This window comes from Drosophila bipectinata, chromosome XL (assembly GCF_030179905.1).
Source record: "Drosophila bipectinata strain 14024-0381.07 chromosome XL, DbipHiC1v2, whole genome shotgun sequence".
NCBI classification, from domain to species: Eukaryota; Metazoa; Arthropoda; class Insecta; order Diptera; family Drosophilidae; genus Drosophila; species Drosophila bipectinata.
The window spans coordinates 9,828,747-9,853,988 of record NC_091734.1 but is presented as its reverse complement, the minus strand read 5'-3'; the positions used below and the strand labels follow the sequence as shown (position 1 = coordinate 9,853,988).

At 38.6% G+C, this 25,242-nt stretch overlaps 4 protein-coding genes and 1 long non-coding RNA gene across 7 annotated transcripts; 2 read left to right on the top strand and 3 right to left on the bottom strand.

The window, feature by feature from the left end:
• The first annotated feature begins 1,514 nt into the window (after positions 1-1,514).
• sesB (stress-sensitive B) lies at positions 1,515-7,621 on the top strand. 2 transcript variants are annotated; one of them, XM_043210153.2, is made up of 4 exons: positions 1,515-1,641; positions 5,828-6,129; positions 6,194-6,321; positions 6,402-7,621. In XM_043210153.2, the coding sequence occupies exons 2-4, from the start codon at positions 5,833-5,835 to the stop codon at positions 6,874-6,876; spliced, it is 900 nt and encodes a 299-aa protein (XP_043066088.1). In that variant the 5' UTR covers positions 1,515-1,641; positions 5,828-5,832; the 3' UTR covers positions 6,877-7,621. The 2 variants fall into 2 exon arrangements, with proteins under 2 accessions (XP_043066088.1, XP_017104557.1); XM_017249068.3 differs by lacking the exon at positions 1,515-1,641 and adding an exon at positions 3,906-4,023.
• On the bottom strand, positions 1,583-2,949 carry LOC138925605 (uncharacterized). 2 transcript variants are annotated; one of them, XR_011441844.1, is made up of 2 exons: positions 2,761-2,949; positions 1,583-2,002 (listed from the first exon to the last, which is right to left on the bottom strand). It is a non-coding gene; the product is annotated as an uncharacterized lncRNA (long non-coding RNA). The 2 variants fall into 2 exon arrangements; XR_011441843.1 differs by lacking the exon at positions 2,761-2,949 and adding an exon at positions 2,605-2,691.
• A 1,908-nt stretch (positions 7,622-9,529) lies between the features above and the next one.
• Ant2 (Adenine nucleotide translocase 2) lies at positions 9,530-11,301 on the top strand. Its single transcript, XM_017231475.3, has 3 exons — positions 9,530-10,071; positions 10,124-10,251; positions 10,313-11,301. Exons 1-3 carry the CDS (start codon positions 9,751-9,753, stop codon positions 10,785-10,787), a joined length of 924 nt encoding a protein of 307 aa, XP_017086964.2. The 5' UTR covers positions 9,530-9,750; the 3' UTR covers positions 10,788-11,301.
• On the bottom strand, positions 11,269-20,173 carry LOC108118684 (plasmolipin). The gene is made up of 3 exons (XM_043209958.2): positions 19,481-20,173; positions 12,008-12,175; positions 11,269-11,939 (listed from the first exon to the last, which is right to left on the bottom strand). Exons 1-3 carry the CDS (start codon positions 19,640-19,642, stop codon positions 11,742-11,744), a joined length of 528 nt encoding a protein of 175 aa, XP_043065893.1. The 5' UTR covers positions 19,643-20,173; the 3' UTR covers positions 11,269-11,741.
• A 1,457-nt stretch (positions 20,174-21,630) lies between these two features.
• On the bottom strand, positions 21,631-24,998 carry BTBD9 (BTB (POZ) domain containing 9). Its single transcript, XM_017232651.3, has 5 exons — positions 24,836-24,998; positions 24,035-24,708; positions 23,342-23,980; positions 22,834-23,280; positions 21,631-22,777 (listed from the first exon to the last, which is right to left on the bottom strand). The coding sequence occupies exons 2-5, from the start codon at positions 24,653-24,655 to the stop codon at positions 22,250-22,252; spliced, it is 2,235 nt and encodes a 744-aa protein (XP_017088140.2). The 5' UTR covers positions 24,656-24,708; positions 24,836-24,998; the 3' UTR covers positions 21,631-22,249.
• Between the last annotated feature and the right edge of the window lie 244 nt (positions 24,999-25,242).

Here is a 25,242-nt window from a genome sequence, read left to right as displayed (position 1 = left end):
AGAAGTAAGAAAAGTTTTAGAGCTGCATTTATCTAGTATCAAACATAAAAACCAAGAGAATGAAAACCTTAAAAATATTATAAGTGTACGTTTTGCATATTTCCTATATAGAAATACTACTATAACAATAATTTTGCGTCCATTTTTGTTGTTTCCTACACAAAAAGAACAAAAAACCAAGAAAAAAAACTACAAATTAAATATATTACAAAAACTAAAAAAAAACCTCAAAAAAATACGAAATATTGATCCTTAAACGAGAGATCCTACCAAAAAATGATGAAGAAGCAAAATCGAGCTATAATCTCATTACATTGTATAACTGTTTTTTAACCACAAAAGATGAAAAAAAAAAGAAAGAAAGAAAGCTATCAATATCGGGAAAACGATAACCACATTATATATCAAATATTCACTCTGTGTATGTTTTAGTATCTGCCATGGAAAAAAATCTACACAACGTAATCTAAATAACCAATAAAGGACATAAATAGGCTAAAGCGCAGATCCCAAATTAGAAGGCTACTCGATGTCAGTTGTGTCATAGTTTAGAGGCCCCAGCCCAACCCAGTATTTACTAGCGAGTACATCTATAATAATGGTTTAAACTTTAAACTTTAAACCTCCCAAACACACACACACACACACCTTTAATTTTTGTCGCAACCCCCACCAGCAACCAGTAATCGGTAATCCTTAAATACCCCAAAAAAAAAAACCCAAAATTCTAGTATTCTGGGAGGTTGCTAATCCAGATACTATAAACTACATATATACATGTATACTACAATCTAATCTGCGTAAGATGTTTTCCCTTTTCGGTGTAATTAAATGTTAATTGCTAGCGCTCAATACAAAAATTCAATACAAGACCCACATTCAGCGAAAAAGACACACAAACACGAAGCTTAAAACATACATTGTATCCCAAGGCCAAGGAAAATATATTAAAAAAAAATAAAACTAAACAAAAAAATTAAAAACATGCTATACAACTAAACCCAAATACAATTTTGTGAACATGTGAAAAACAAATCGAAAAGAAATTTACTCAATAAATGATTTTTCGTATATAAAATATGTATGTTTTAATAAACTATGAAGGAAAATTAAAAAATTTAGGTAGTTCAATTATTTTATTTAAAATTTCGATTTTACCGCCAAAAAAAAGCATATTCGGAAGTCCTTTAGCTCTGAAGCTCTGTCATACATCGGAACTAGCGATGCTTAAAATTGACAGTTGGCAACACTAAAATATCTTATTGAAACGGTTATGGTCACCGGATATGGCAAAATGAGAGAGAAATAGAAATATTAATTATATTATGCCATCTTAAGCAGTTTAGCTGATATTCTTAAGAATTTAATAACGAGCTGTTTTTGTATATTTTCGATAGTCAAATGATTTCTATTATCTTGACAAACGATATTTGCAGGACTTTAGTATGACCAAAACGAAAATGTATCGATAGAAATATCGATTTCGATTCTTCGATATCTATTTCGATATAAGTAGGTGTTTTCGACATCCCTAACACTTCACGATTTCGTTCGTTAAGTGAGCACGCGGCTTCGCCAAGGGTCAATTCTGCAAAAGAAGTTTTTATTCTGTGACTTTTGTAAGAAGTTAATCAACTGAAGGTATTGTGCATTTTTTTAAATAATTATCCATTGAAAAGCCACCAAACTGTCCGAGAGACATCGATCGAATCCGGGGACAGTGCCTGGTGTCCCCGAAATTCTGCATTAGCCATTGATTTTTTTTTTTTTTCACGTCACCTTGCGCTAGATTCTTTAGTTATGTAATGTGCTCAATATTTTTTTCTTTTTGTGTTGGTGTTGGTTTAACTAATTTGGATATGTTAAGCGCGGTGATGGTTTCGGAGTCGGGAATAACTCCCCAGCAAAGTTGAAAATTGCCGACGTGCGCTTATATAACCATGCGAAAAATTGCCGCAAGTGCCGCAAAGCTGTGTGAAGGCCCATAGATCTTCATAGAAACCTATAACGAAATAATGAGAAGAATCGCTTACAATATCTGAAATCCATAATCATTAAAATTGTATAATGTCCCTGAATTAGTAAATTTTTTTTTTTGCGCAAGCCACGCTGGAATATCCCCCATTTTTTTTGCAACCACGCTGGAACTGCCAACTTATGCAATTCGCACCGAGTTGGCACTACCACTGAGATGCGGCTTAATTTTATTAAAATTGCAAGTCTCTTGAGTACAATTGGGTTGCAAGTATGCATATATAGATGCACAATTCTATATCAGAGCGAATTATTTGCAAAAAGTGTGGCAATTGATGGTTCTATTGCCCAGTTGCACACACACACACTAACAGAAATCACACCTCTGTGCGAACGAATTCCATGTGCCAGTAGCGCCCTCTCGCTCACTCCTGTGCTAAGCGCGTGCAGGCTAGCTGGCATGTGGTTGGGTGAGAGAGAGAGAAAGGGTCAGAGAAATTGTAACTATCGCTCTTAGGACCTGCATTTCTCTTCTGACCCGCTTTCTTTTAGCGAAATGGGAAAGATTCTTTCCCCCCCCCCCCCCCCCCCCCCCCCCCCCCCCCAAAAAAAAAAGTCCGCAAAACGAACCGGTTTTACGCCTCTGCACTAGTTCTGGCCACCTTGTGACGTCAATGACGCCTAGTACTCATATGACTTATGCTTATTTTGCCCTTTTGTGCGGCCTTTTAGCGCTATTTGCCGCTGATTGCAAAGCTCGTTACTGATAGTGTTTATTATTATTACATTTCCGCGACAAATGGCATCTTATTTCGCACTTTCTGAATCTGTAACCAGAGTAAGATTTGCAATTCAGCAAAAAATATAGAAAAGATTTCCGTTTTGTTTAGTCTTTGAGACATCTAGGAGGTTATGTTTCCAACTAATAACAATAGAAATAATTAAAACTTTGGGGCGTGTTGGAGGGAGCTTTAGAGAATTATTCAAGACCGTTAATCACAAAACTTGAAATTTATTGCCAAGCAATTATCTAAAAACTCATACATCTTAGCTTGGAAATTGTTTTTCTGTGTATTCGAAGAGAGCTTTTTGATTAGAGGCTCTCTTCCTCTGCCTTGCTTTCTCTTTGTATTATTTTTTTTATGTAATTTTTCGCGATAGCGGGACCTTGAAAAAGCGGCGCAGACAGTTGTCGGGCCTTATATAAATAACTGTATTAGCAGCGGTGTTTATCTAATCGCTTCACGCACTTCTTTTAGTGGTTGACCACCCACCCCCCCTCTTGCTTCCGCTAAACGCGAATATGAAAGAGAGGGAGAGCGTGCAGAGACTGACACTGAACGAAAGAGAGAGAGGGCGGTAGGCAGACGTCAAATAAAAAAAAAAAAAAAAGCCCAGTCACATGCAACACAGCTGACGGCTTGGGCTTCTTGCCAAATTGTAAATGTTCTTGGCTTTTTTTTTGTTTTTTGGCAGGCATTTCGACGCCCCGAAAACCTCGAAAGGGGTAAATGAAAAACAATTGGCCATATATGCAATATTCGGGCCTCGAAAAACTAACCAAAAATGAAAGCGAAAGACAAAAGCATTTCTCTAGTACAAGTACACTTCCTATTTTCCCCCCAACTCTTATGCAATACACGCCTAGTATATGCCATTGAATTCTTAGAGGCAAACTGATAAGCGCCGATCTCGGGGAGCTTCGTCGTCGTTCTCTTCGTCGCCCATTTCCGTCTCGCTTTCGCACACGTGCTGTGTTGCTGTTGCTAACCGCTAGATGACGCTTTTGCTAACCAGCTGTCGCTCTCACTCTCTCTCTCTCGGCGCTCATCTGTTGAACTTGAAGTCGCGGTCGCTGCCGACGCTGACGGCGACGACGACGACGACGCCTACGCAGCTGCGACGGCAGCGCAGGCTAGGTGGCTAACATGGGCGAGCGGTACTTTCACAAGCAATTCAGTTGCCGTCCGGTGCAGACCTTTGATTCCAAGGAATAAGGATAAATATTTTTTTTCGGTTTTGTGCTGTGATATAAAACACAAACAAATTGTACGTAAGCCAATCAATAAAAATAAAAAAAAAAAAACGAATCGAAAGCAAATCACATTAAAAGCCATCACTGAAGCATCGCAAGCCAATCTAAAGCCAACGCGTGTGACTTTATTTTTTTTAATTTTTAATTTTTTTTTTTTTAAATCGAATGATTACATAAACCGAAAATCAATTGAGAACCAAACGGAACTTGAACTTGAATACAACATTATTTTTTTTTTCTGGTGTATTAGTAGTATCTTATGCAATCCATAAAAATCGGCCATTAGCCTAATCGGATAATGCAACTTACAAATTGGATGGATATATAATACAATAATTGTGCCCTTTGGCTCCTCTCTTCCACGTGCCTCGGCAACTCTGCGCCTCCTTAAAATTTTTCCAGCTGCGGCCATTACATCACGTGCTCTCTCTCTTGGTCTCTCTTGCTCTTTGCAAAAGCTCCGGTGTGCCTGCTGCTCTCTTAAGCCCCAAAACCATTAGATAATAAATGGTCGGGTCGGGTCGGTCCGCCCTCCTCCTCCAAACTTGAAGAGAGAAAGCAAAGCGACCGGCTCTCTTTCTTATTCTATTCGCAATGCCAAAAGTGTTACATAAACTCATCTGGTTCTACTACCACGACTAATGCTAATTTCATTTCACAGAACTCATCCTTCAGTGGAAATTCTAATTTTAAACAAAAATACGAAAAACATTTCAATGGCGCAGAGGTTGCCAAAAAAAAAGAAAGAAAGAATGAGAGAAAATAGAAAGCAAAAAAAAAGTGTGGTGGCTGTTGCCATCTTTCTCACACTAGTGTGAAGGCCCCATGCGCCAAGATTCTCCATTGAACTTCTATGGTTCTTTTTTTTTAAAGGCCATTATGTAATCCAAACAATTCTTAAATGAAAAATATAAATTTGGTTAGTAAATATTATAGATGCCACGTAAACACTTTTCTTTGGAAATTAAATGACCTTTTTTTAACTGATTTGTATAAAAAATGGCTTAAACTTGAAAGTTTTCATTAATTTCCAATCCACGTGGCAGCTAAAGCCGGTAAAAAAAACTGATTCATTGGAAAAAAACCAGTTTAACCAACAAAAAGCTGACTTAACAACAAAAATCGTTAACCAAGGCTTTATTTTTTATTATTATATTATTTTGCTAAAAAAAATGCTGATGCCAACCACTTACCATTTACTAACACATTTCTGTTTTTTTAACAAATAATCATTTACTTACATTTGTAGTTAAAACATAAACTAATACTGCATGTTAAGCATAACCATTACTAATTTTAAGTTTAAAACAAAATTATATCATTTTTTACTTAATTGTAGTGTAAAAAAAAAAAAAAGTGCACGTATAATCCCGTTTTATTAAAATATATTTACCCGGTTCCGTGTGTTTGTGAAAAAAAGAAAAAAAAATACTATATCCCACTTATGATTTAGAACATTTTCATTTGGCTTTGGGCTATTTTGGCTATTCATCCTGTGCACCTGTCTCTATCTATGCACCTGTGTAAAGAAAAGTGATTATCATTCATCCGCCATGTTGTACCACATATATATCGTAACCGTATTACATTATGCAACGCATGGGTTTCCAAGCAAGGTAAAAAAAATAAAAAAAAAAGCAAGAAAAAATCAAGCAAGCAAGCAAATCACCAACCGCATGACATGGATATATACATATGACGCCTCTACATACCAAAAAATTTAGAAAAAAAAAAAAATTATCATTCATTCAAAATCGGCGATTAAGAATGTTGGAAAAACTAATGAGAGTTGCGGGAAATCCCGCTGTATTATTACAGCAAAAATGGGCAAGGATTTCGATGCTGCTGGATTCGTCAAGGACTTCGCTGCCGGAGGTATCTCCGCAGCCGTCTCAAAGACTGCCGTCGCCCCCATCGAGCGTGTGAAGCTGCTCCTGCAGGTTCAGCACATCTCGAAACAAATCAGCCCCGACCAGCAGTACAAGGGCATGGTTGATTGCTTTATCCGCATTCCAAAGGAACAGGGTTTCGGCTCGTACTGGCGCGGTAACTTGGCCAATGTCATCAGATACTTCCCGACCCAGGCTCTTAACTTTGCCTTCAAGGATAAGTACAAGCAGGTATGTTCTTCTAACTAACTCTTTCCATTGAATTGTATAATTAATATATTATATAATGCATTAGGTCTTCCTGGGAGGTGTTGACAAGAACACCCAGTTCACCCGCTACTTCTTGGGCAACTTGGCCTCCGGTGGTGCTGCTGGTGCCACTTCTTTGTGCTTTGTCTACCCCTTGGACTTTGCCCGTACTCGGTAAGTAATAGAGATCAACCACTTGAGATCCCAAAAAAATTAATTATATAATTCTTTTTACAATTTAAATGAAAAAAAAGCTTGGCTGCTGATACTGGCAAGGGTGGAGCTCGTGAATTCACCGGTCTGGGCAACTGCTTGACCAAGATCTTCAAGAGCGACGGCATCGTCGGTTTGTACCGTGGCTTCGGAGTGTCCGTGCAGGGCATCATCATCTACCGTGCCGCCTACTTTGGCTTCTACGATACCGCTCGCGGCATGCTGCCCGATCCCAAGAACACACCCATCTACATCAGCTGGGCCATCGCCCAGGTTGTGACAACCGTTGCTGGTATTGTGTCCTATCCCTTCGATACTGTCCGTCGTCGCATGATGATGCAGTCTGGCCGCAAGTCCACCGAGATCATCTACAAGAACACACTGCACTGCTGGGCAACCATCGCCAAGCAGGAAGGTACCGGCGCCTTCTTCAAGGGTGCCTTCTCCAACATTCTCAGAGGCACTGGCGGTGCTTTCGTGCTTGTGTTGTACGATGAGATCAAGAAGTTCTTGTAAATTAAATTATTAAATTATTCAAAACAAGCAAAAATACAACAACAACAAACATACAACAACAACAAAACACTACCAGCTAATTATGTTAGATAACTGAATGCGCGAGAACAGCAAAAAAAAAATACAAAAATTGTAAAAGTTAAAGTAAAAACAACAACAAAAAAATAACTAAAACAGAAAGTTTGATCTGCTACCATAACCATCAGAGAAAGCCATCAGCGGCAAGCAATAACAACAACTATTACAAACCGTTTCTCTCCTGATATAATTATGATATTATATATATTATATAGAATAACTGGGGAAATTGATTGGCCAGTATCAGTATCAGTATCAGAATCAGAATCAGCACCAGAATCAATAGAACAAGAACACTAGACCAGCTAGACCAGCTAGACAGCGGAGGGGAGAGAGGCTGGCGGCCCAGCATACTAGACGACACCCTCTATATGACGATATTTGGAAGTAGTATTGTTAAGTTTTGGGTTAGGCTATTTACCATCTATAGATAGATATCCTGTAACATCATCATGTAACCTATCCTGCTGCTGGGCTGCTGGGCGCCGCCGGGCCACGCCTCCAAACCCCCAGCCAAAAAAAAAAAGAACCGATTATGTTATCGAGTGGAGGGCGCAGTGCAAGAATCAACCCAAGAACCTGTAGATTCTCAGCCTCCGACACAACAAACCACAAACTCAACTTCGGTTGGTTTAAAAATATATAAAAATTGATAAAAATAGTACAATGTTTTGCGTTTTCTTTTATGAGTATATACTTTTATATAAGTTATATATATATATTTATATATCAGTGGATATATGTATGTGTGTGTTTGTGGATATGACCTTCGTTCAGTCCAAGGGTTATTGTATACCAGGGATACTGGTCTATGGATTCGCCCAGCCAGTTGAAATTCATGGAAAAGTTCTCTCCTCCTCAAAAAGCTTTATTTCAGCTTCTGTGAGATATATCGGTCGTACTATATATCTTTATCGAACTGGGATACTATGTTTTATTATATTTATTATTTAACTAAACCTTTTGGTTTTTTTATTTATTTCTTAACTTAAAAGGTCTTTAGTTAAAAGAAAATGCTTTTTAACAGTATACTTTATTTAAGATCTTTGTTTAAACTTTAAATTTTAAAGTTTAAGTTTAAAGTTTAAAAGCTGCGAGTTTTTATTCGCATATTGCCGCCAAATATTTGAAAAGTACACTTTTTAGATCTTTTAGGATCATAAAAAATTATAATTATTGGCTGAAAATTATATCTTTATTTTTAAAGCTATTCTTAAAGTTTTTAAAACTCATAGAAGAGCTTTTATTTATGATATTTTGATAAACGATGAATTTTCTACATTTTTTGAAACCATTTATTGCGAGATCTTTAAAATTCGTCAAGAATTTAATCTCTTTTTGAAGAAAAAATCCTTAAAACTGTGTAGTTTTACTACGGGAGAGCTTTTTTTTCAAGACTTGTTATTATATACATAGTATTATGCCTGCATTTTATGTTTTTGAGAGTGATTCTTAATTATCTTCTTAATGATAGATAGATAGATCTTCTATCATTAGATTATCATCCTTTTATAAACATTAACAACATAATTCCGAGTGATTTATTGTAATATTCCATTTTCCACATTGAATTCCTAAGAACTTCATCTCTATGTATTGAAGAGATTATATCGAAGGCTTCTTTGATACATGTTTTTAAGGGATCTCCAGATGAAATTAGATGATATCCTCTTATTAGCCATTAAATACCTCTGAATGATTTATTTTTGGAGATGAAATATTCCAAAGTCAATATTGTGAGATCCTTGAAAATGGGTTAAAAGTTTCAACATCTCTATTGGAGAGATTCTGTTGAAGACATATTGAAATGTTTTAAGATAAATACTTCAGAAGAAAACTGTGGCATTAACAACCTATTTATTGATTTATTTATTGTGCGTTTAAAAATTACTTTCTATATTTTGAGATCCTTGGCAATTGGCCAAAAGTTGCATCTTTTTTGGAGGAATTTTAATCAATTTTTATCTCCTAAAGATTAATCCTTTTTAAGATACCGTATATAAAATATTACATATATAAATTAGATAATTTTGATAGATTTCTTGTTGCAGAATGATATTGAATATTGTCCGATCTTTAAAATTTATCTTAGAATCTCATCTCTATAGGAGAGTCTTTATTGGGGAAATATTGGTACATGTTTGATTTTTATATTTTAAGAAATTATCCTTTATAATGAAACTGCTAGATTACCATTTGATTACCACATATATCTGAGAATTACGAGTGATTTATTGCGAAATTTAATGTTAAATACTAAATAATGTCTAATCCTTGGGAATCAAGAATTCCTCGAACAAGAATTTTATCTCTATTGGAGAGATTTCAATCCTGCAGAGATACTTATTAAAGATACATTATGATAAATGTATTTATGATTTTTATATATTATTTTAGCAAATTATACTCACACCTTTGATACCAAAACTGTCCGATTAACGTCCATATATATATTAACCCATTTCCGATTGATTTACCCCCTTTTGGCTTGCTTCGATACCGTCTCGATATATAAGTTTTGACCTTAAAGTTGGCCATGCTAGCCCTGTCCCCTCAAATCGAATCCCAATGAGCTCACAATCTCGTTAGCCTATGTCAGTTTCGGGTCACAATTCGTTCCTGAATCAAAATTATAAATTGGTTGAAAAAAAAAAACCAAAAAAAAGTACACCAAAAAAATAACAAAACGCGTTTGAAAAACAAGAACTAAAAAAATAAAAGTAACTTTTTGTTTTTAACCCTTTTAACTCGTAACTCTGATCCTCTAAGCCCAACTAACCAAATCAGTCCAAGAAGATGGGTGAAGAAGGAGGTGGTGGCGGCAGCCATGGCAAGGATCTGAAGGGTTTCTTGATGGACTTTATGATGGGCGGCGTGTCGGCTGCTGTGGCCAAAACGGCGGTGGCACCCATCGAGCGTGTCAAGCTGCTCCTGCAGGTGCAGGAGGTATCCAAGCAGATATCACAGGATCAGCGCTATAAGGGTATTGTCGATTGCTTCATTCGTATACCCAAGGAGCAGGGATTCGGCTCCTTTTGGCGCGGCAACCTGGCCAATGTGATACGATATTTTCCCACTCAGGCCCTTAATTTCGCCTTCAAGGATGTCTACAAATCGGTGAGTGCAAGGATCTAATAGGGGTTTCATTTGGTACTGATCTTCCTTGTAGGTTTTCCTCGGTGGCATAGACAAACATAAACAATTTTGGCGCCATTTTGCTGGAAACATGGCTTCCGGAGGTGCGGCAGGCGCCACATCCTTGTGTTTTGTGTATCCTTTGGACTTTGCTCGAACCCGGTGGGTATCCTTTCGTACTAACTTACTTAGTATATATATTAATCTGGTATCTGGTATCTAGACTCGCCGCCGACGTGGGAAAGGGCGGCAATCGTGAATTCAACGGTTTGATAGACTGCCTCCTGAAGGTTGCCAAGAGCGATGGACCGATTGGTCTGTATCGCGGTTTCATCGTCTCCGTGCAGGGTATCGTCATCTACCGAGCTGCCTACTTCGGCTTCTATGACACGTGCCGCGACTACTTGCCCAATCCGAAGAGCACACCCTTCTATGTCAGCTGGGCCATTGCCCAGGTGGTGACCACGGTGGCTGGTATCGCCTCCTATCCATTCGACACGGTGCGTCGTCGCATGATGATGCAGTCCGGTCTGAAGAAGTCCGAGATGCTGTACAAGAACACGGCTCACTGCTGGCTGGTGATTGCCAGGACCGAGGGTATCGGCGCCTTCTTCAAGGGCGCCCTGTCCAACATTATCCGTGGTACTGGCGGTGCCTTGGTGCTCGCCCTTTACGACGAGATGAAGAAGTACTTTTAGCCCCGAGGCTAACGATCGGCTGACGGTACGGATACGGATTTGGCCCTGGCCACTCATCCACACCGAACCGCAGCCGTGTCGCAATAACCACCAGACCAGTGTCCCACCAAGCCCATGTCCAGAAGTACCATCATCATCATCCGCCCACACAGAATCCGAATTAGAACACGCCACGGATACGGATGGGAATACTACCAGTACTAGTCAAGCAGCAATACCATCATTAGAATCAGCATTTAGCATCAGAACCAGCACCAGGACCAGCACCAGCACCAGAACCAGCACCAGCCGTTGAAAGCATCCCCTCTCCAAGCTTATCCACCGATGATCATGATCAGGACGAGTAGTAGAGAAGTGAAATCAAATGTGTCGAATGTGTATGGGTGGATGTGGATGTGGATCCCATAGCCCGATTCAACTCCAAGACGAACTCCAAGGAGTGTGTTAGCCCCCCAAGATTTTAAAAAAGCTCTCTCAACAATTGAGAAAAATACAAATAATTTATTGAACTTGACTCTTTGCCGTTACTATTTTATAGATATATATATATATATATATATATATATTTTTTTTTTTTTGTTTGCCTCGCAGGTGCATGTGTGTGTGGCAAGGATACAGAGGATCCTATTATCCTTGCCCATTGTTGCTTGTTTTTGGTGGCTTTTAAAAACTTAAACTTTAGCATCGGCATTTACATAAGTTAGGCATTAAAATTAAAAACATTAAAAACATATCAAGTCGCGAAAGTCCATGGCTTGGCTTTCCATTGAGCTGACCGGTGACCTTTGTCCTCTCATAAATTAACACAAAAAAAATCATTTAAGAAAACAAACAAAAAATGGACGAAATTACACAAGTACGCGAATTGCACTTAAAATCTGTTAACAAATAGAAGTAGTTATACGCTAGGTTCTGCCCATCCGCCCATCTCTGCCTCCGATCCGTTGCGATCCTCTAGTGGGTGGCTCCCGATCGGTGCGCCAGGAACAGGAAGTACGTGCCCGCTCCATAGGCCAGGAAGTTGAACAGCCCAAAGACGCCGGCAGCTGTATTGGAGCCCGCACCCGGAGTGCTGGCATCCGACCACCTGGCCAGCTGGACAATGAACCCAATGAAGTACAACAGTGTCAGCACAGCAGTGGTAATCAGTTCCTGTAATATAGAATTATAGAATCAGTATGAGAAGGAGTCAGAATAGTATGTGAGGGAAGGGGACTTACCGAAAATACCCAATTGACGGCCACGTTGAGGGCCTCACGAATGCCCAGGAAGTAGGCGGCGATGAGCAGGATGGTGATGATGAACGAGATCACGATCACGAACATAAAGAACGAGGTGGCCGAGTTCAGGGGCGGAGCAGCCAAGGCCATGCAGATGATGCCCAGAATCTAAAAAAAAAAATAAATGAGGATTTTTTATTAAAAAAAAATATATTTAAAGAAATATTTTAAAAGTCTAAGACTATATCCTAAGACTATATATATTTTTCAAAGGGATAGAAAAGTCTATTTGGGAATAAACCCTTCTATTTGAAACTAGAAGGGACTACTAGGAATTAATCTATTTGGAAACTAGTAATTTAATATATATACATAGCCACGACATGGGCACTATAGGCACAAGTCCCAAAGTCCATAAAATTCTTTAAAATGTTTATAATTAAAAAATGTTTATTTTAACAAACACCTGTGATTGTCTAGATTCTCAAATATCTTATTAGGAAATGAGTATTAAAGAAATCTATATACAGTTTATAATACCAATGTTCTATAAACCCCATTGGGGAGTAGGGCCAAACTATAGCTACTTCATAAATTAAAAAAATTTCAAAAATCAAGTATTATTATCTCTAAGATAGACTGCATCTACAGACAGTGATCTTCCACTGTCTACGGGGCACCTTTCAAGGTCGCCTTTGGAATGGTATGGAGTGGGTATGATGTGTCCATGATGTCACCTTTAATTGGAAACAGAATTTGAATGCTCACTGGGAGTGACACGGAATGGGTTATATGGGTTGGAAAAATGAAAACGACACTACAAACAGCCATAAACACTTGGGGGAACTGATGTCTTTTAATGAAAATGGCATTATTGTACAATTGCAACAATAGATCTTACTTTTTGGGCTTATATTTTGGGAATTGGGTGCACTTTTTATAGAAAATATATGTTTTATCTAAAAATATGGTTTGTATTATACAATATTCTATATGAGAATGAATTTTAGAGTATAATAATAGGTAGAAACACTAGACTAGATCTTAAAAATCATAAACTCTTGGGGGACCTGATGTCTGGCATTATTGTACTTATAATTGCAAGAATATATCTTATTTTTTCTTTATATCTTGGGAATTGAGTATAATTATTATATAAGTATTTAATAGTATTGTAATAGTTTTTGTAAAAGATTTTCATATTAGGTTGAACCTTGGAGTTAAATATTATTTTCTTATTTTTTTGAAAGCCTGTTTATAATGATTATATTTCTAAAGCCTCAAAATACTATAGTAGATATTTTGTTTTATTATCTTACAGACTTTATTTTAAAGTTATAGTATTGAAGGTATAGGTATATTATAGTAGTATATTATATTATTTATAAATCCTTAAAATACTATACAAGATATTTTCTTCATTATCTTCCAGACTTTCTATTAAAGGTTTAGTATTATAGGTATAGGAATATTATAGTATTATAGGTTTAATAGTTTCCAGAACTGTAGTATCCAAAAGTTTCCTCCCAAAACCCCTAATGGTATTCCCTAAAAACCCACAAAGGTGGGTCTGATCTGACCTCCAGATGTCGTGGTGGTTGCCCAGGTAATTAAAAGGCAATAAGCTTTTGGCGACAAAGACAACAAATACGACAAAACAAACCAAAACAAAAAACCAATAAGAAAGGGTATACTATTGTTTATAGACTATATGATACCTGGTACTTCTACACCTTCCTAAACTTTGTTTAGTCCTTAAGTTACTAGAAGTTCTCTGGTTTCTTGGTTTAAAAATATAAAAAAATATAAATAATACCAGTATTAGGTATAGTAGCATACCCTTCAACTTTAAGGGGTATACCTGGTATTAAAACAAGAAAACAAGCAGGTGCACACACTTGCCTCTTGCCTAAAAACAAAAGACATACAAAAAGTGAAAGCTGAAAGTTGTAGCCGGGCCAAAAGCGACCTGTTGATGGCAACATGTTGGGTGTTTAGGCCCCTCCCTAGCCCCATCCCGAACCCATACCTCTTAGTATTTTCTTTTTTTTTTTTTTTTTTTTTTTGCAAACAATTAATCAACAAGAGGCGGTGGTGGGGTAGACACTACAGACACCGCCACAAGATCAAAGGTTGATTGAACTGTCGGCGGCGATTTGTTGTTGATCTTCGATTGCATTCCCACTAGAAACTAGAAACTGGTAGGATTGGTATTGTTAGACATAGGATGTAGCTCTTAGATCGTTCTGATGTTTTTCCCACTTGAGGGATCCGACAGATGCTTCTTTCACATCACTATTTTTTTTTTTTTTTCGAAATTTGCGTCACATTCCGAGAGGGAAATATTTAAATTTTGTGTCTTTCTTAAACATAATTTATGGGCAGTTTTCTTTTCTCTTCTTTATCTATACAGTTGTTGTGCATATTTGCATATAGATGGCTATAAGCAGGGGGTTATTTGTGGACTCACATACATATGTGCCTGTACACGTAAGTGTCTGGCTATGATTTCGATTTCGAAACGCTCCACCAGACAAGGCTAGGCAGGGTACTCCTCTTCACCATCATAGTATATACTCCATCTACCATATAGTATAGTTATATTTAGTAACGGACCGATCTGCCTGGTCAAGCATGAAAAAACCGTAGTGTGTGGACCCATTTTTCGATCGAGTTCTCTCGACCCTTGTTTCAGAACCCCCCTATAGCATAATTATATAGACTTGCTCTATATGTGGAGGTGGGCAACCACTGGGGCGGAACGGATCAAGTTCTAGGACTAGAACACCAAGAGAAACTATCTACAACCCTCTATAAGACTATAAGACCTCTCCTAACTATCTATACCCAGTACTTATGGTCTTGTAACTAAACTCGATTTACTCTTAATATATTTATCTATTATTAATATTAGAGATTTTATAGAGTCATTTCTCTCAGTGTTCTTCTCTGAAGTTCAATGGAAGCCACAAAAGTTTCAGGGCCCAAGAGATAAACCATAAAGATAGCATTGATTGCTTTGGATAGATAAACACACAGTGCAGTGCCCAGATGTTAAATAAAGAAATGATAAACCATAGGTTATATATACCTTATATACCTATGTATATACCTATAGACTATATAGCTTAGTCAATTGCTTGGAAGATGAGCTCATTTTGTGGTGCACTTAGTCAGCGGCCATTACTTGAAAAATACTCTGACATTTACATAGTGTCGTGCACCTTGTACAGTGCGTTTCAAAAGATTTATGTTTAAAAAAAAAGCTACAAATAAATAAATAATAATTTTTTGCCAAAATTTAGAGAATATAGGATAGTTTATCATAGAAATGATTGATGTTTTTGTAAAATATAGCTATACCTGCCTTACATTTATGTCTTTTAGCTTCCAAGCCCCTATATGGTTAGATGTTCTGACATCCGATCGCATTCTCGAAACCAAAACAAACACTAATGACTGGTTTGTATGGCTTTTGGGATCTGGATCTGTCTAAAGACTTGACACCCACCCTCTTAGCCCTCTCCCTGGCCTTGGCTTGAAAACAAAAAAAACCTCCTAAATGACACTGAATGTGTGTCATAATTTCCGCTTTTGGCAAGAACATTAATTAAAAATTAAAATCCACGACATTAGCCCCGAAAACAATGTTGTTTGCTGTAGGGGATCGGATCTGCTGGCTTCCAAAATACATCTTACGTAATGTCTATTATAAAAAGTTCTCAAAGTTCTACAATAAATCGTGCCAGTTCCGATTTGCATACATATATATATATATAGACATGTGTGATGTGATGTTCTGGCCAAGTTATAAGTATATATGTATATCGTATGTGGATCAAACTTGGCCATGGCATGGATATACCATATATAACATACATATATATATATTCATGTACAATATATCAGTCTGGCATATAGTTCTTTGGGTCCAAAATGCTAATTGCCATCAGAGGCAATCTTATCGCTCCTATTTGGCCAACAGGCTTTGGCAAATTGGTTTCCAACTCCAAGAAGGGTAATACTTTCGGGGATTTTCGCTCGGCACCAACACGGCGGATGAGTAATGAGCTTTTCGGCCAAATTAGCCATTGGCGGCGGTCAGGTGTCAGGCATTGATTGCCTTATCTTTCTGCCTTTGCTACCAAATTTGTACAGCCCGCCCTTCTGGCCAGCAGTGATAACGGGGCGTATGAGTAATGCTCGATTAGCCGTTAGCCATCCTTCTAGCCATTCAACAACTTGGCCCAAATGACTCAGGCTTTGTAAAGGCAAGTAATGGGTAATTAACAAAAAAACAAAATAATGAAATTTATATAATACTAATAATATATTATAGTATCATTAGAAGTTATAATGCAAATAATAAAGAATAATATTTTGTAAATTGTAAAATAATTATATCGTAAAATAAATATAAAAAATTTAATTTTTAGGTAAAGAATTTATCAAAAAATTGTCTAATTATTTTGACCATCTAGTCATTGATTTGGTCTAAATGTGTTAAATTCATAAAAAATAAATAAAATACTTTTACTTTAAAGATAATATTAGGGATACCTTCCCTTCAAGGATTTATTTCTACAATAAATACCGAAAATACAGCTTTATTGAGCTTAATTTCTTTAGATCATCAGGAAATCTTATTTAATATTTTACAAATAAAGAAATTAAAGTTCTCTTTTTTAAAGTCTAACCTTTTAACTTAAAAGTTTTAAGGGTATAAATATTTATATCTAAAATACCAGAATATTGCTATAGAATATCTAGATAGATATGTTATATGGGTAAAAGGACTTGACCCTTCACCGACTAAAATAGTTCTGTATAAATTCCAAACATATCGTTCTTTATGTCCATAGAAAAACATCAGGACATCATATCCTCCGGAAATTCGAATATCTAGCCTTCAAGCATATATTTCTTTCCAATATAAATTTCCAATATAATTCTTAAGAATATAAAGAAAGATACATATAGGTATATATTTCAGGATTTCAGGACGTCAGTTCATCATATCTTCCAGAAATTCTAATATTTACCCTTTAAGGATCTATTTCTTATATACATTTTCAACATAAAACTATAAAACGATCTTATAAATGTACATATTTCTATATTTTTGTCGAGTATTATAACAAGAACTATTTTATCAGCTTCAAAATACTTAAATTTCAAAACAAATATTAACCTTTTAAGGATCTACATATTCATAATAAATTCCAAGCCTATCGCTCCAAAGCTCTACAGAGAAATCCATTTTGGGAACCAGCCATGTGTACATACATATATGGTTAGATTTGAATGTATTTTGGTGGAGAAACTTAAGTGGAACACTTTTATATACTATATTTATTTAGAACGGCGGGACTATCAGGGTCTATCGGCAAAGTTCGGCGATAAGATTAGTTGCCACGAAAATCCCATTCGACACAAAGAAAATCAATTGGCTATTTTTGAAATCGACGTATTTCTCAGTTACTTTTATTTTTTTTCTGCCGGGTCAGTATGAGTTACTTAAAGATCTTAGCTTTATATCTATGAGATCGAGCTATATTACTACCTATAGTTGGATTATTAACTTATCGGAGCTTGTCGGTTATAGAAAATCAATAAATACCCACTTAATAACCGACAGTTTATGGCAATGTTAATCGTATCGGTAATTTCGGCCCTCAGTCTCCTCTTAGCCCATCAGCCCCAACACCACCCACCCCACCCACTCATAGCCACCCATAAGCCATGCCAACTATTTATATTGATTTTCTGGAAAAACAAAAAAAAACAAGCACTTAATAATACATTTTTCATGTGAAGTCTGGCAGTTGGCCGGACTGTCGCCAAGACTATCCTGGTTCCTTCCAGTGACCTTTGTTTTGAGAACCCTCTTATGGTAGGATATATATTTGTACCCACACCTGCATAAACCTCTTCTAACCGATTAGCTTGCTGAAATTTTGATGAGAAGGTCAATATTTCAAGTCAATAGGGACATGACATTCGAATAATTGCATTGCCCCAGGTATTATAAGCAATAAACTTTTAAATTGTAGATTCTAATCGAGGTTCTTGAATTTTAGATAGAAAAGGGGTTATAAAGGGCTTCTAAGACGGGAGTTTTATTAAGTTATTGGGTGTCTTAAAGTATTTATTTAATACAAGTTGTAGAGAGATAATATTTTAAGAAGTACTTATTCTGGAAATTTTTATGAAAGTCTTATAATTTAAATTCCAACAAATATTAAGTAAAGTTATGTAGAAAATATTATATTACTATAAAGTATTTATTAATTAAGAGAAGTAATGGGGAACTATTTTGGGAATTTGGGGGGACTATTATTTGGGAAATATTAAGTTCTGGGGATTTGAAGGAAAATCTTATAGAGCTCTCTAGATCTAGAATCTTGAATTCAATAAATGTTGTAGGTTTTTTAAGGTTTTTCAAAGTAAAAGTAATAAAAAGATATTAATTCAAGAGATATTTGGAGTTCTGGGAGCTTTATAAGCTCTCATAATATACCTCTTTCTAATAAAAATGAAAATTTAAATATTAAATGCTCAATAGTGAATGAGTATTTAAGAAAAATAACAAAAACATAATGTGGTTGACGACTTCTATAAAAATGAAGCAAGAATTCTCTATAAATTTTTAATATTCTAGTGATATATTAAGTATATAAACTAATATATTTCAGTATTTATTTAAAGAACAAATATTCGTTTTGTTTATCTCTCTTCAAAAACTGTTTCTTTATTTTCCCTTTAAAAAACCCCCAATTAAAAAAAATTAAATAAAATAATGACTAAAAAATACATTTAATTGAATGCACACCTGTAGGTCGTAGTATCTGGTATTCCGTACTTTGTATCTCGGATCTTGTGTTGGCGTCCAACGGCCAAAATCTTAACAATGTGGGCGCAAAGAAAATACCTCTGGCATGAATGGAGGAGGGCGATCTCGGCCCGACATGGCCAACTGGTGGTGGTGGTGTCTCTGGTGCATGTGGTGTTCTGCCCACACGGTGCCGTTTTGTGTGCCCATTATGGGAAAAATGTAAACTCTATACCGTTCCACTCAAAATCAAGTTTGTCGAACGGCAGTTTGTTTCATTTGTTGCATAATTTTGTTGACAAGAATTCTACCAAAAAGTTGACCGGGTGGGGAGGGGGAACTCACATGTCGGTGGTTGTCTCCGTCCGCCTATCTTATCCGGCATAAGTCTAATGAGAATCCTGACATATCTATATATTCTATAACTTGTAGTTTGTAAGTATTTCTAAAGATAGTTTTGGAGCCACATATGAGGGTTCTTTCGATAAAGTCTATGCCTGGGAAGCCTATAGATAGTATGCCTTGTGTACACAATACATATTCCGATAAAAAGGGTTCCTAAGTCCTACCATAAATGAGGGTCTATATTGGGGTCTGGATTTTTTTTATATGATTATAATATATATATTGTTATTACTTACAAATTGTACAAGTTTTATAATGCCCGGAATGGTGCGGAAATAGTCAATATTTAGACGTATGGCTCCCCAGAATCCTCCATCGCCGGCTGGATTGGCGCCTCCGGGTGGACCATTTGTTGTTGTTGTTGTTGTGCGTTCAACGGTGACCACGGTCTCGACCATATTGTTGTTTTTTTTGTTGTGGTTTTTGTTAAGTGGCTAAAAAAAAGTGTCTAAGTGGCTAAGGGGGAGTTTAGTGTTTAGCTGGGCAACTATTTTTAAACACTTGTCGCGGTTTTCACAAAAAATAAGTCAAAAAATATCCACTCGCTCGCTGTCCTATATATTCGCTGGCCGTCGTCGATCGGCAATGTCTCTATAGGTACTACTAGTAGTATATGACACCCTCGCGCGTCGTTTTTTCAAAAAAAAAAATAACAAATATTTATACACTGATATATGTATAAATATAAATATATATGTATGTATATATTAAGCAAAAAGGCAACCGACAGGCCGTGCGTGAGTATCCGTGTTTGTGTATCTTGTATCTTGTATCTGGTAGTTAGCACTTGGCAATCCGTTCGTTGCTCTGACCACGGCGGACTTTGTCTGTCGACTAACTCGTACTAACTGAACTGAACTGACTACTGGTGGAGCCAACGCATCGAGCGAACCGAACCGAACTGAACGAACTGATGGGAGTGGAGTGGATTCATGAGTCCCCCGATCAAAATATTGCAGACCGCGAGATGGCGAGTGTTGCACAGTGGTGACAAATAAGAGTGCTGGATAACGTACAGCTTGAGCTCTCTCTCTCTCTTGTTTTTCTTATTGGGAATTAATTTACGATATAGTTTTGAAGATTTTAAATTAGTTTTTTGAAAATATTAATATTTATGAAAAAACTAACATTCCAAATATTTATCTTAATTGAAAGACAACTTTTATAATAGTAAAAGTGTTTTGATCTTGTTTGGAGCTCATTTCCACCAAAACCTTGTCTTAAAACGGCCTTCCACGTAGGTGACGAAAGAGGTTGCATTGCAAACTAACGTAATTTGTCTTTTTCGATCTTTTTGAATGCAAATCAAAGCAGCCAAAAGCTTTGATTAATAACTCTGTTTCAAATCAGGTTTAAAATATTTATGAAATTCGCTTAAAGGAGAATAAATTAGAATTTTGGCCAAATAAAAAAGAAACTAAATAAAAATGACCCACTTTCTTATATTTTCTGATGGAAAAATCTGTATAAAATAGTTAATATTTGTCTGATTAAAAATAGTATACCTTCCTAATCTTAAAACTTCGAATACTTCAAGTAATTAAAACATTACTTAGCCATTTTTGGAAAACATTTTTAATTTAACTTTTTTTTAATCTTTTTGTGATAATAGAGGCGGGTTCATTTCAAAATGATTTCAAAATGGTACTCCGTTCTTTAATCAGTTACAAAACACTTAAGTATCATATAATAAAAGCAGGAAAAATTTGATTTTCGAAATGTAAAAAAATCTTTAAAAACGGTTTCATTTTTTTTTTAATTTTTTGAGTAGGACAATGTCTATAATTCATCTGATACCTTAAAGATCCATTTATGCTATAAATTCCCGTTCATATATCTTCTAGTATAATCAATAAATAAAATTTTGGACCCATTTTTTGTAATTTTTTAAAAGGGTCAGTATATCTTAAGGATTTATAAGATTCTTGGATGCAAATCGACGGGGATTCAAATAGTTCTTCAAATACTTAAAAGTGGTACTCTTTATTTTTTTAATCGGTTGCTAGATAGCAAAAATATTGGCTGAAAGGCAGAGTGTGAAAAGTTTCCAAGATACAAATTTGTTTTTGTTATTGGCCTTAGTCTTGTTCTTGTTCTCGCTGGTTAACATATTTGCAAATGGCCTTGTGGACAATCTACCCACATTTTCCTCCTAGTCCCCTACATACTTCTCTGCCAAGAAACTAGTTTTCTGCGCAGGCGCCACGGTGTCCGGCAATGCAGTTCTGTTGCGGCATGCCTATAGCCTGTCTGCCATCTCTTTCTTTTTCACCTCTGCGGTGGCTGTCAGCGCCATCTGTTGTTGGAGATTAACTATTTTTTTTATAAAATAAAAACTTTAATTATTAGAACTTAAATTATAAAACCGAATAAAAAACCAAGACAATTGCGATGTACGCAAAAGGTTTAATTAGCTTTTATTCGAGTGCAGTACAAATTCTGACAAAACTTGTATAATAAATAGAGCCTTTTCTGTGGGGCTGCCCGCGGGGCCAAGACTATATTAGTGGCGGATCGAGTGGATCATTCTCGGGTTACGGACATGGACAGAGTTCGATGTGCGGACTGGATGTGATCCTCGAACCTCGTATACAATTTTGGTTTATCTGCTCGAAAGTCATAATAGGTGCATTAAGTAGATGGTGGTATTTCTTACATAAACTCAACACTGGGGCCGTGCCAACAAAGGAATTTCTTTTTTTTTTTAGCTTTCGGTTTTTTTTTTTCTTTTTGAATCGCCACTCATCACAACATTGTTTTTGGAAACCAACATACGAATTAAGAGAACAAAAAAAAACTAAGTCAGTGGCGATTCGAATGTATCGGAGGAGCCCATTAACTTGGGCACTGGGATGGACTAGATAACAAGTACAGCACGGTCGCACAGCACAAACTACAAATAAGGAGGTACCAAAGAGGAATCTCAGCTTGGCTTCTGCTCTGGGGACTAACAGGAGGAGTATTTTGAAAGGATCAAGTACAAAATAGCATCATCGGCACATCCCTCAATGCGCATCCTTCGAGTCCAGTTCCACCAGCGGCGGCACTGGATCCGGCTCTGCACTTTGGCTTCTGCTCCGACTCCTACTCTGACTTTGGCTGGGACTGGAGCTGGAGCTGGGGCTCTCACTGGGCTCGTTCGGCGGTTCCAGTGGCTGCTGTTGCGGCGGCGGAGTTGACGCTGCTGCTGGAGTTGAGGGGGCGGGGAGCTCTTGCGATTCGGAAGCCGTTCGGGGCGAGGATGCAGAGGATGTTGTTGGCAAGACTGGGGCGGCTTTGGAGGCTTCGCATGCTGACTTCCCTTTGGGCTGTTCCGCTTTGGAAGGCGCTGGCACCGGTGGGGGCCAGTGGGTGGACTTCAATACTGCCGACGACGAGCTGGATGGGCTTGACCTAACATTTCTGTCGGAGGACTTGCCCTCCCGCCCTGCCTCGCATTGCTTATCCTTCTCCTTCTCTTTTTCCAGGTTGGCAATTTTCTTCAGATAGCTCTTGTCCTGGGTGGGGCACTCGAGGTGGACACAGTGGAATATCTGAAATATATCGATTAGGAAATACTCCAATCCTTTAATTAATGGGCATAGCTCACCTCGTTCGCCGTGTTGCGGGTGCCCACGATGCGGATAAAGACGACAGGACGCGGGGCAAAGTGGAAGTTTTGCCAGGAGCGGGCAGTGTCATTGCGCCGGTCCACCACCATCTGCCAGTCCTTGCGGTTGGTCGAGGTCTCGATGTAGAAGCTGTAAGTACGATCGTCGCAGTCCCACAGCAATAGCCGCATGGAGCCCACGTGATAGGGCTGGCCCAGTCGAACGACTATCTCGCCGCTCCCCAACTGATGGCAAGTGTAGCCCGAGTCCCAGTCATAGCGCACAAAGTCACCGTTAATGAGGGCGTTCCTGGTACGACTGACACCGTCTGTGACGATCGCACTCATCTCGATGGTGGCCACGTTAGCTTTCGGCGCCACAAAGTGGTCTATTAGCTTGGGCACGTTGGCTGTGTGCATGGCCTCCAATCCCACAACATGAAACACCTGAAAAAATATCAGAAAATAAGTCCATTGGATGGAGGATTAAAAATCCGGAGTAACATACCCTGTTGACTGTGTTCTGGGTTCCCACAAGACGGATAAAGCGTACTGGTCGGGCGGTAAAATAAAGATATTGCCAGGAGCGACAGTGGTACTCGCTGTAGTCCACCACCCGCTCCCAGTTCTGCTGGTCGCCGGATACTTCCACAAAATAGGAGTAAGCGCGACTGTCTCGGTCCCACAGGAGCATGCGGATGTGATTGATCATACAAAGGGTTCCCAGTTCGACCACAATACCAGCATCGTTGGTATCCGTGATGCAGTGCCGCGTATAACCGTGCTCCATGTCGTAGGTGGTCACGTCACCATCCAGCAAGGCGGTGCGGCATTCTCCTTGGATGCAGCGCGACAAAAATTTTGCCGTGGCCACGTTCTCTTCGGGCCACAGTGCCGCTCTGTACGGCAGCGTCTTCGAGGTGCTTCGCTCATCAATGGCGTCCAGTATCTTATCGGGCTCCAGAATTCCCGACGGTCGCACCACCTGCAGCAGGTGCTCGAGGTTCATGAGCGGCAGGCGCACGTAGCTCACCACAGATTTGATGTCCACGTTCGGGTTGTAGCGGCTCCACTTCCAAACGGCCAAGAAGATCTGCACCTCTGGGGCAAAAAAACAGTCGCGGCGCAACACTTCTTCCAAAGATTCCTGGCGAAGAAGTCAATGAATCAACAAATCCCTTGACAGAAATGGAATACCCACCTTGGAGAGCATTTTGAAGGAGTCGTGCTGCAGCAGCTCGGCGGCGTTTCGGTCCATGAACATGAGGCACACTTGGGTGAGCTCTTCCAGGTTGTACAACCGAGCAGCGTCCAAGATCATGCACACGTTGTTGAGGGCCAAGTACTGCCGCAGGTATTTCGAGATGGCCATCTCCAGGTCCTGGAAGCCGTACTGATTGGCCATGCCTAGCACATCGATGACCGCATCCTCGTCGAGCGTCGATAGGAGCAGGGTACCCGAGTATATGTAGCGAAGGAGCACCTTGAATGGATCCAGGGGCACCTCTAATGGAATCTGGCGCTGTGTCGTCTCCGACATGCCGCCATAGAGCAGGGCTCGAAAGTACTCGCTGCGGGCTGCCAGAACAACGCGGTGGGCGGGCAGGCGCTGGCCCTCCACCAAGAACTCCACGTCCGAGTAGCGTTCGTTCATACAAAGCCGCGTCATGTCCGCTGAGAACCTGTCGCCCAAATCTATTTCGTCGGTGAACTCCTGTTCCGAACTGCCGCCTTTACCGGACTTGTGAGACGCGGCGCCCTGCAGTCCGGTCAGTCCCCCGACGCCGCAGCCGTGCATCTTGTGGTGGCCCTGGCTGCTCATTTCCCGATTAAATCGCTTGCCTTCCGCTCTGCGAGTGTCTGTCGTGTCTGGTACTGTTGTGCATGTGTGGGTGTGGGAATCGAAAGAACAGTGGACTGTTAGCAAATGACGCCGCACGTATGTTTCCCGAAATCGGATCAGCGCAGCAGCCAGCCTGTCGCCGTCCCTCCGGAAACCTACCTTCTTTGTTTTGGTTTTTGGGGTCGTGCCGCGCCTCAGCAACGCAATTATTAATCCACAGTGGCTGTCCTGTGAACAACGGGTTATTTTATTGGCGCATTTCGCAAAAATAGTCTGGAAAATATCCGTAATGAGTTTCCATGTGTGGCCAGAGAATAATAATAAATACCAAAATAATAATAACTGTCGGGAAACTGCAGGCGGTGGAAAATCGATAGCACTTATCGGTTATCGATGTTATTGAGCGAGCTTTGTCCCACCACAATTCTACTACTAATACTACGTTTTCCTTGTTATATTTCTACTACTAATCGGCAAGGATGAGCGATAGTACTTATTATCGCGAGAAGTTCGACAAAGTGACCGTTTATTGATACATACATTTGGTATATTTGGAAACCAAATCG